The 11,397-nt window shown below is 36.0% G+C and overlaps 1 protein-coding gene across 2 annotated transcripts; it reads right to left on the bottom strand.

Moving 5' to 3' along the window:
- Positions 1–1,244: 1,244 nt before the first annotated feature.
- LOC140881400 (protein ACCUMULATION AND REPLICATION OF CHLOROPLASTS 6, chloroplastic) lies at positions 1,245–5,252 on the bottom strand. Of its 2 annotated transcripts, none has more exons than XM_073286684.1 (6): positions 4,732–5,252; positions 4,172–4,396; positions 3,292–3,552; positions 2,257–3,205; positions 1,881–2,011; positions 1,245–1,755 (listed from the first exon to the last, which is right to left on the bottom strand). In XM_073286684.1, exons 1-6 carry the CDS (start codon positions 5,233–5,235, stop codon positions 1,465–1,467), a joined length of 2,361 nt encoding a protein of 786 aa, XP_073142785.1. In that variant the 5' UTR covers positions 5,236–5,252; the 3' UTR covers positions 1,245–1,464. The 2 variants fall into 2 exon arrangements, 1 of the variants encoding a protein (XP_073142785.1); XR_012149941.1 differs by having other exon boundaries at positions 1,617–1,755; positions 2,261–3,205.
- Between the last annotated feature and the right edge of the window lie 6,145 nt (positions 5,253–11,397).

Here is an 11,397-nt window from a genome sequence, read left to right as displayed (position 1 = left end):
ATCATTTTTATGATATTTTAATGTATTTTAAATATTTTTAATAATGTTTATGAAAAGGTTTCGAGTTTTCGATGTCCGGGACGGACGGAATGCCTCACGTGGATCGGTTAAGTTATGTATTATATGTTTATGTGATTTTCTCATGAAAGATAATTCCTCATGAAATGTTTTGAAGTATTTTAAGCATGTTAACATCGCGAGAAGTTTTAAGAGCATGATTTTAAGAAGTTACGAGATGTGTGACGATGAATGATACGATACATGAAAAATATTTTGATGATTTATGCGTTTTGTGGTGATTACATGGGGTATGCACTTCGGGATGAGCTCCGGAGCGGCTATCCAAATAATGAAAGTTAAGGGAGTAATGTCATATGCTTGTTGTACAACAGAAAACTATGAATGACTCATTATGACGGTTATCACAATACACATACTTCATCACCCCCAAATGTTTTATGTTATGGTTACATCAAGATGCGTTCATGTTAAGTTTTGCATGAAATGTTTTTTCCCATTTAAAGTTTTAGTAAAATCCTTTTTATGCATTATTCTTGCTGAGTTTTTAGACTCACTATACTTGAATGGTGCAGGTAACGAGCATATAGATGCCTTCCTCGATGACATTGTTGATGGACATGAAGAGGAGCCGGGGGTCGGTCCAGCGGACAATGCACGAGTGCGAGGCTTACGTATGAGAGATGATCAAACAAAATTTTATGTTGATGAAGGGAAAACAAGTTTTGATTTTTATTTGCTGGCAATGTTTGACAGTTTTTATAAATGTTTATTTCATTATTTTGTGCACTTTTTAATACTCTTATTTAATAAATAAGTTGTTGCTTCCGCAAAATTTTTAATTTTCACAAAATTTTAAATATGCATGTTTGAGTAAGGCTCCAATAGAGTTTGGGATGTTATATTTTAGTTGATGTTTTGCATGACATGGTTAAAGAGTACCAAAAACTTTCACAATCATTCGAGAAAGTTAAGACTAAAAACAGAAGCATAAAGGAACAAAGCAGTAAACTCAGCTGTATGTAGCAAAGCAGCTGTGAAGTTATAAAAGCAGAAGTTAGTAAGTTAAAAACTGAGAATGAGAGGGTAAATGCAGAATGCCAAAAAGTATTCGAGGCAAACAAGAGGTTAAATCTTTTGTTAAATGCATGGAATTAGTTTGTAATACGATCTCACGGATTTATATTCGTAAAACAAAGTGATCCGATTCATTCATATATAAAGAGTGAAAAACAATACTTTCATTTAAAACATATCATGGCCCGGTCAAGTACCAGATCCGTCTCACCATATTAGCTCATGACGATCATACAATAGTTTTTGTGACTAATATACAAAGGCAAATTTTATTTTAATTTTATTAGGAAAAATAATAGTAAAATACCAAACAAATGCAGAAAACTAATACGATCGCATTTACACTCGAGTCGTTATTTACCGTCGGAATCATGACTTGAGAACACCTCCTCCTACGATTTTCCAACCTGATTTCGAACCTGATAGCTCATACCGTGTCGTGTAGGTGGTACTGTAGGAATCGTTGTGTTCAGGATGAGCATCGTCAGTCAGTTGTGCCGACTCCTCGAGAGTAGCCTCCACAGTCGCACGCTTGCCATCGACTGACACAGTCACACTATCGATGTTCAGGTTCAAAAGTCTGTAGTTCCAGAACCAGCCGTGTTGCGCAATTTCTGTGGCTCTGTCTGTCCAGATAATTAGCATTTGGCCATCCAGTACCTGCAAGTACAAAGATTGTTCTCCATTTGATGAAAAAAAGTGTATAAAGGAAGAGCCGCTAAGATATTCGGGGGAAGGACTGTAAACCGGCATTCATATAAAAACTGAAGCAGTTGGATTCTCACCTCTGTCAATTTTCCAAAATTGTGATCTGGTCCAAGAGCTAGGGATTTGATACTTTGCCATTTGCGAACAAGACTCTCCGCAAATCTTGCATCCATTCGAGGTATTTCATCAGAATCAACTACTGGATTCCCTGAAAGTAAAATGATGGATGCGTTTGTTGGAATGGAAGCAAAGGCAGAGAACAAAAGATGAGAGGAAAAGAAGTCATGCTTAAAAAAACGAATCTTTGATGCAAATGAGCAAGGCTTTACTTTCACTTGCTTCCAGCACGGTAAAAATGAGATTAAGAGACAGAAATGATAGTTCAAGCTCGCGGAGAAGAATTTTGGTCTTAATGAACCACCAAAGTAAAATAAAATAACTGATAAATCATACCCACATTGATGACATCAGAAGCCATTGCAGCGCCAACATCTTTCCGTGGATTAGAAGTGTCACTTCTATATGAGAGGAGCTTCAACCCCAACAATGTAAGCAAACCAACTGCTGCACCAGCACACATGATCTTTATGGTTGTGTCTTTTATCTTGTCAGTAATATTTTCTAGCTGTTCCATATCAGCAGAAATACCACTCCCAGTAGCTCCAACTGTGTAGGAATCATCTTGATCAACTCCAGTTTCCTGGGTCGCATCTGCTAAATCATAATTGCTTATTTGCTTCTCCCAATAACGTCCAGCAGTTTTCTCCCCAGATCCAAGAGGGAACACTTTCTGAAGTGCCTGAATTGCACTAACCTTCACATTGTCGAGCACAGCAGTGGCCCCAGCTCCAATCGTAACTATAGCAGCAGCAACAGCCAAAGGTGAACGACCCACACCTTCTAGCCTTTCTAAATATCTCAGAACAGTAGGATCATCGTAATAGTCCCCAAGCTTGAACCTGACATCTTGGGTCTCCCTAAATCTTGGGAACACTACCTCCATCAACCATGTCTCTAACAGTTTGCAGAGTCCAGGAAGGACATCACTTTCATTGTCATCCTTGGAATGATCGAAGACAAAATTAACAATGGATGGATCTCTATATGGCGAGTCTTCATTATCCAAACCCAGCCAAGTGCGGCAATCATCAACCTCACCAACAAGAAGTGAACAAAGCCCCCTTTCAAGAGCGAAGTCTATTTCTCGATTTTCTCGAAAGCCATAAACAGATGAAGGGACACCCACAGTGGTTTGCTGAAGTTGCTGAAAAAGATTGTCAGCATCTTGGATATGATGAGGTTTTTTATTTATGAAGGCTTCAGATACAAGGGCAAGTGCCACTCCGTAGAACTCAAAACTTTCTGCAGGTATATTACTTGGTGTAGCAACAAAGAGATCAGCCTTCAAAAAATAATAAAAATTTTCATATCCACGAGATCACAGTGATACTTCAGACATAAAATACAATCAATTAAATTCAAATTTACCTGCTCTGCGGCTGTCATGCGCAGAAAAGCTTCGTTCATGAAATCTTCACGCGTAAATCCTCCAGCAATAGCAGCTGCGCCGCCTCCTCCAACAGACCACAATATATTTCGCACACCTTGAAGACCTTCTCCCCTTTTTGATCGGTGCTCATCACCGAGAGGTAAAGATAGGAGCTCAAGAACACAGCGTGGGTTGATCTCTTCCAGGGTTTCATCAATCTGTGCTTGTAAATCTGGAGCAAGGTTGCTTGCACCTTCTTCCTACAACACAAATTAACATATCTTTCAACAAACAACATAAATTCTCACACCCGCAACTCCTCGCACTCCAATTTTTTCTGAAAAAAGCTAAACACTGTTGAATGAAAATATGAAATTAAAAATAATAATACAGAAATAAACCATCCCATTTTCTCCTCTCATAAACATAAATTCTAACCTAATTTTGGAGTTTGGTACGTGTTCTAAGAAAGATGTAGATGCAGTGCTAGTACCAATGCAAGCTATGATCGTCCTTTCATTTTGGCACTCACATGTGACCTAATATTATATAGGAACAACACTCGCACAAACAAATTTAGTATGATCACACTTCTACTTCATCATTTACTTGGGAGTAAATTGTCTTGGCCAATGGAAAAAAAGAATAACAAAACAAAAAAGACATGAAGGTCATGGATCTGATTTGATTGATACCGAAGTCTCCATGTTCTGTAATTTCTTAATCAACTATAATGATGCACATCATTGATATCTCCCAAACAATATGCAAAACAAATCTGTCATGTAAGCTAGCAAGATAAACAGGCAACGTCATTTATAATTCAATCCAAGAAGGAAACAAATACAACCACCATTAATGTATGATCAAAACTCTAACCTGCAACAACTTGAGAGCCATCTCAAGTACCTCACCACCTCTAATGAAATCTGGAGGTGAAAGTTCCATAGCATTCCGAGATAAATCGACAAAAGCAAGTGCCATGGACAGAACCACATCTTGTTTGAATGATTTGGGCAGCCTCTCTTTCAGCAAGCTCTCTCCAATCTGAAGCACTAACTCTGCCTCCCCAGATTCTTGCAATACACTTAATGCCCCGGGAACCTATAACACAGCAGACTTAAAACCTTAAAAATAAACTCTTCTACCAAAACCCAAATTTTCATCACAACAAAAATATTTGCACAACCATCTTAACAGAGTTATTCCTCCTTTTTCTTAAGTACCATTTTCAGCTTCGAAACTATTCTCATATTTGGAAGGTCTCTCACTGCTTACCATTCTACAAAATTCATTGGGAGAAAGAAAGAATTGCCAATTCAAACCATCTTCACTCCATAAATTTCCCATCTGCTTTAAGTGGTGATACTTTCTCGAATAGCAACAATGTGAAAGCAAAACTAAATAGAAAAAAAAAAAAAAAAAAAAAAAAAAAAAACCTTATCCCAGGGAACTTGGGTCAGAATATTATCAAATTCATCCTCCGCAAGGCTCTGGTTATATTCGCGTCGCGAGCTAGGGTTAGCCAGCGTCTCACAAGCGGCTTGAAGAATCTGCCGGCGGCTAATCAAAGCATCGTCGCTGTACCCATACTGCGGAGGCTTCGAAACCCTGGCGTCGTACGCCCTCCGAATCCCATCCCCGAGGAAATGAGACTCGGCACCGAGGATACGGTAGAAGTCGAGAGGCATGGACACATGGCGCTCCGGGAGGGAAGGGAAGGACGGGGGTGTAGTGGTGTCGGGAGGGTCCGAAGTAGCCGTGGCGGTGGAAGGAAGGAACTGGAAATCTGCAAGCAGGCGATCAGCCCATTTGCTGGTGGTGGGTCCTCCAGTGACGGCAGCGTGGAGTTTGATGTGGGGTTTTCTACCGGAAAATTTTGGCGGCGGCGGGAGGAGGCGGTGGCCGTAGAGTCCGATACTGAGGTTCCGAAGAGCTTCCATTCCTGAGGTTTAGTGGGAATTGAATCTCAGATTTTCATTTTCTTTTTAAATTATTTATTCAAAAAATTATAATTAAATTTATATTTTTAAACTCATTAAACAAAATTGAAAAATCATATATAAAAACTAATTGTTACATTTAATTTAACTTAATTTCTGCAGTTCTGATTTATTTCCATTTATTTTTGTTAAAGAAATTATTATTTTTTAAAAAAATGATCCTCTATCTTCTCTGAATTTTTAATTAATCACAATGATTATAAAAGTATAATATGGTTATGGAAATAATCATTCTTCTTTTATATTTTTAATTAATCAGATTATAAAAAAATGTGTAGGTCTCATATAAAACCGATCTATGAGACAAGTCAACTCATAAAAATAAACACCCGATCAAAGTCATTTCAAAAGCCCTAACCCAATTAATTAAGATCCCGATTCAAAAGCCTCCATAGGTCTCAGCTGCAATCTCGCTAAACTCTTCTCAAAAAACTAAAATTTTCTCAAGATAAATGATTTTTGAGATTAATTTGTTTCTGAATTTACTATGATATTCTAGTTTTATATATATATATATATATATATATATATATATATATATATATATATATATTTTGTATAGATTTAGGGTTCTTATTGTTGGGCTTTGACCCAACTAATTTTTTATTTTTCTTTTCCCACTACCAAGTTCTTTTTGATATACCCCTCTCTTGTCCTAAGTTGTTGTAGTGTGTGTCTTTCCATTGCTGTGTGTAAAAGAGAGGCGGCCGCACAAGTTGAGAGAGAGAAAAGATCTTGATTGAGAGCGAGAGATTGAAAGCTACTTGGTGTGCTTCCTTTTTAGTGTCTTTGCCTTTCTCTTTGCTTTGTGTTATTCGGTGTGTTCCTTTCTCGATCAGCCTCTTTCTAGAGGGGTCTTTCTACTGGGGTGTTTAGGGCAGTGAGCATGTATTAGGCGTGGGAAACCTTTGTGGTCTTCGTCGTGGTTCGTTGTGGTTTCATAGAGGCCAAAACCTCAGTTCATCTAAGCCCCGAGTTTCTGATATTTCACGTTACTTGCTTGATTGTTTTGTTTCTTGTGTTCTGCAGGTTGAACGTAGGAGCTGATGGCTACAAGGACATGGACAGAGGATACCTAACAGTGGTATCAGAGCCATTGGTTGCAGCTGTCTGCCGTGTCGTTGCCTTCGGTTTGTCGGGATCTGAAACTCCTACTTAGGGTTTCGCTCTGGTATATTGGCTGGAACCTCCTTTTACTGCTTTAGTAACGAAACCGCTTGCCGCGGATTTACGTGTTGGGATTTGATGCTGGTAGAACCCTAGGTTTTATGTTCTTATTGGTTACTGTTGTGTTTCCATCTCCGTGGCTAATAGTTGTTACCGTTGTGTTCTCTTTGAATATATATTGTGTGATTTACTAGTTTCTTGGTGTAATTTGCTGTGTAATCTGCTGGTTTTGTTTTTCTATTTTTTCTGTGTGAAAAAATGTCTATGATTGGATATAATCTCGAACTTTTTAATGGTAAAACAGATTTTTCAATATGGAAGCAGAAAATTAAAGGTATTTTGGTACAACAAAAGTTTTCAAAGCTATAGACTTATCATATTTTGCTAATGAAAATCTTCATAAAAGGCTGAAATGGATGAGTTTGCTTATTCTTCTATAATTCTTAAATTATCTGACTCTGTGTTAAGAAAAGTTGGTAAACTAAAATTAGTTAAGGAACTTTGAAAAAAATTAGAAAAACTTTATACTGAAACTTCGTTGCCCAGTAAATTGTTCTTGGTTGAGAAATTTTTTCAGTTCAAACTTGATTTAAACAAGGACATTGATGAAAACCTTGATGTGTTTACCAAATTAGTTCAAGACATTAAGCAAACTGGAGATAAAAAAATATTGATGATTACACCCCTATTGTTCTTTTAAATGTTATTCCTGATTCTCACAGTGATGCTTGAAATCTCTGATCAGAGTAGGTGGTAATTAAGAAAGTGGTTTCTGGAATTACAACTTCGATGCAACTATGCCATGACACATAGTTATCTATTCATTGACAACTCTCGATATACCAATGGTTGTCGAATCGATCGGGATATATGAGTTGAAGGGACCGTACTGTACGTTAACCATAATTGATTGGTTCTTGCAGGCACTATCATTTGATACCTAGGGAGTCATGTAAGAGATGTTGCTAGACGTTTAACATGACTGGTTGGGTACTATCAGACTTGAGTTTTCTGATGTTCTTATTATCAAAGGGTTGATTAATAAGAATTGAGCTATATAGGGTATGCTCACATAAGGGACTTGTTGATCCCGAATCACATGGAGATGTGAACCCACTGCTAGTTGTATCAATGAACCATTGAGGGTCACACAAGTACTAGCTTTCTAGATCCCATTGAAATTAAAATTAGTTCAATGTGTTGAACAATTTATAAAGGAGCTTATAAATAAAATAAATTAGAAGTTTGATTTCTAATGGAGATTAAATGGGAAAGTAACTTTTAATTTGTGAATGTGTTCCAAGATTAAAAGTTGACTTGAATAAATAATTAGTTTTTGAAAATGATAATTTTCAAAACTATTATTTTGAACTTAATTAATTAATTCAAGTTTTGAATTAATTTTCACTAGTAGACTTTGTGAAGTTTAAATAATTAAATTAATTCAAGTGTTGGATTAATTAAACACTATTGACTCTAGTAGAACTCAAAATAAAATTAGTGTTGAATAATTATTTTACTAGTGGGCTTGAATGAGTTCAAGTTGGATTTAATTAATTGATTAAACTTAAATGGGTTTGAGTTTAATAACTAATTAAATATTAAGTTCAAGGGCTATATATATATATATATATATATATATATATATATATATATATATATATATATGTTTGACATATATATATGTTTGACATATATATATATTTATATATTATATTTGTGAGGGAATATGAAGGGTTAAAAGATTGGACACAATTTTTCATGCATGTCTTTCATTTTTTCATGAATGATTTAATTGTATCAATCATCTTTGATCATGTTAATTATATTATATATATATTCTTCCACTAAAAAACACAAGATGGCCGAGCATTTCAAGTACACAATCCTTGTCTTTTGATTTTTGGGAGAAAAAGCAAGAAACATCTCAATGAAAAATGCTCTAAATATTCTAGTTCATATTTAGAGTGGATCTAGTTCGACTAGTCGTGGACCTAATTCTAAGGAGGAGCTATTTCGAAGAAGGTGTATTCTTGAAGGCTTGAATCCATTTGAGCAAGGTGTGCTCTTGGAAGCTTGTAGATAGTGTCTACTATTTCAAGATCTAAGTTGTTCACAGCTTGGTTGGAGCCATAAATCAATATTTTGATATTGATAGGTAAAATCTTCTTAAACACCCTATGAATGTTTGATGATTTGAATGCTACACAAGTGCTTGGTTTTCTTTTGATAAAATTTTAAACTTCTGTTGCATTTTCGGGCACGAGGTAACCGATCCCCAACAGTGGTATCAAAGCCTAGGTTGCTCTTTATTATGTAGCATTTGTTGAATATTATGTTAAGGTCAATTTCTAATCGCATGAGAAAATCATTTCCATCAACCGAGGGGCGGTTAGGGTAGCCTACGGGCTGCCCGTTTTATTAAAAAAAAATGGATGGCCGAAATCCGGTGACGGAGCTCTGGAAACGACTTTGACGACTGGGGTTTCCAAAAGTGTTTTGGGATATCCAAGTGTTAAGGGCCCTAAGTTGTTAAAATTATAATAGTTGATTTTTGTGAAAAATTAAATTTTATAAAGTATGTATTTTCTCATGAAATAAATAATTAAAGTGCGACTTTGATTTTATAGTAAATGGTGATTTACAAGAAATTCGGTTATAAATAAATTAATTGGAAAGTAAACAAAGGTGTTTGTTTATTTTGTTAATTTAATTTATAATTGTGGCGGCTAGTGATTGGACCAAGATACATAATATTTGATCAATTGATTATTGTGATAATTAATTGATGGTGTATCATATGTGATATTATGCATGAAAGATGATCAAAGCTCAAGCCCAATTTGCTAGGTGTATGCTAGGATATTTTGTGTTGAATGAGTTGTAATAATTATCAAATTTAAAGTGGGCTTGGTTTATAGCCCGTTCCCACCCCATGAGATGTATCCCTATTTGCCATGGATATTTTAATGTAAAATATTTGATAGTGGAAGATCAAGATTGGAAGATGGTGGGCCATGATGAATTATGAAGATCCAAGACATGTAAATATTGGAAGCATATGTAATTGTTGCATTTGCATCCCGTGCATTTCCTAGGATTGTACCTAGGCCTGTGTTTGGCTCACACGGGCCAAATAGTATTGAAACGATTTATCATCCTTGTTAATTTAATGTTTATAATATATGCATGATATATTCTAAATAATGAGTAAAAATTTGCATGAATCCGGCAAACATACGATCAATCATGGCGAGTTTTAAAATAAATTATGAGACCATTTCAAAATTAAAAACCCTCATTTTGAATTAGATTCAAAATTTATATCAAGCCCGAAAAGGGGAATTATAAATTTGTTTATAATTTTCATATCTTCCATCGACAATGAGTGCATGATGAACGCTACCCGTATTCAATGCTCGGATCATATTATTGAGGAGGTTTGGATGCCGGAAAGCTGTGACATCCATTGACATGATGATATGAACTACGTAGAACTCCCATTAATTCGGTTCATATTATTGGGGGAACTCATGGCGATCGTCCATTAAGGTTCAATATCGATGGGTAAGGCTTGACACGTAAAGATGAACCACGTCATATTATTGAGTCCTAATCAAGTGTGAGACAAAAGTTTACGTAAGGGTTGCATGGAGATGCAATTGGAAACTACCTTTTAGGAATTGTGATTGGCTGATATTATTCGGGATCATGATTGGCTAATTGGACCTTACGTACCTACTGAGGAAATGAGTTTTTCATTTTCACTAGAGGGAAGTGAAAATGTCAAAACAGTGGGAGTAAAAATTTAAAAAGTTAAAGTCCATACTTTATATCTTATTAAATATTTTAAAATAGTCGGTAACATTTATCTGTTATTATTTTCAGTACAAAACTTTTGACATGTCATCAATTCGTAATTCGTTATCTGCAATACTTGACAAACATATATTGACCGGTCCGAATTACCTCAATTGGCTAAGAAATATGGAAATAGTCTTGAATTCAGAAATAATATCATATACACTTGAGAAGTCGCCCCCTGTTGAGGCTCCAACTAGATGCAGTCATGTGGAGCAGCAGGCTTACAAGGATTGGTGTCACCATGACTTGAAAGCCAAGTGTTATATGCAGGCTTCTATGTCTGATAAGCTGCAGAGGCGTTTTGAGGATGCCAAGAATGTTGCTGACATTCATTTGCATCTCAAAGAGCTCTTTGGTGAGCAAACACGTCCACTTAGGCATGGACATTGCATGCATAATTGCAAGGAATATCTTGACCAGAATGGTTATGGAAAGGATACGTTCTACATTGAAGTGAACAATTCAATTAACTCTTCTTCTTGGGTATTGGATACCTGTTGTGGCTCACATCTCTATAATGATTTGCAGTTGATGGCAAGAAGTAGGAGACTCGGGGAAGGTGGGACCTTCTTGAGGGGATGGGCAATGGAGCAAGAGTTGATGCCAAAAGCTATTGGAGATGTTCACTTATTGTTGGACAATGATTTTAAATTAATTTTGAGAGATGTTTTGTTTGTACCAGATTTGGTGAAAAACATTGTTTTCATTTCTATGCTTGATAAAGATGGATATTCTTGTTTATTTGGCAAAGGTGTTTGCAATATTTACAAGAATGAATGTTTAATTGGTATAGGATAATTGGAAAACGATCTCTATTATTTAAAATTAAAAGATATTCCAATGTATAATGTCCAAGAGATATCAACAACATCCAAAAGAAAACAAGATACTCTGAACCCTGCACACTTGTGGCATGCTCGATTAGGTCATATATTTTTAAGAAGGATGAACAAGCTAGTGGGAGAAGACATGTTTGATATGTCTGATATTAATTCTCTTACTACTTGTGAACCCTGTCTAAAAGAAAAGATGATCAAAATTCTCTTTAAGGGCCATGTGGAGCAAGCCAAT

Source organism: Henckelia pumila, chromosome 2, assembly GCF_033568475.1.
Source record: "Henckelia pumila isolate YLH828 chromosome 2, ASM3356847v2, whole genome shotgun sequence".
NCBI classification, from domain to species: Eukaryota; Viridiplantae; Streptophyta; class Magnoliopsida; order Lamiales; family Gesneriaceae; genus Henckelia; species Henckelia pumila.
This window is presented reverse-complemented; position numbering and strand designations above follow the sequence as displayed.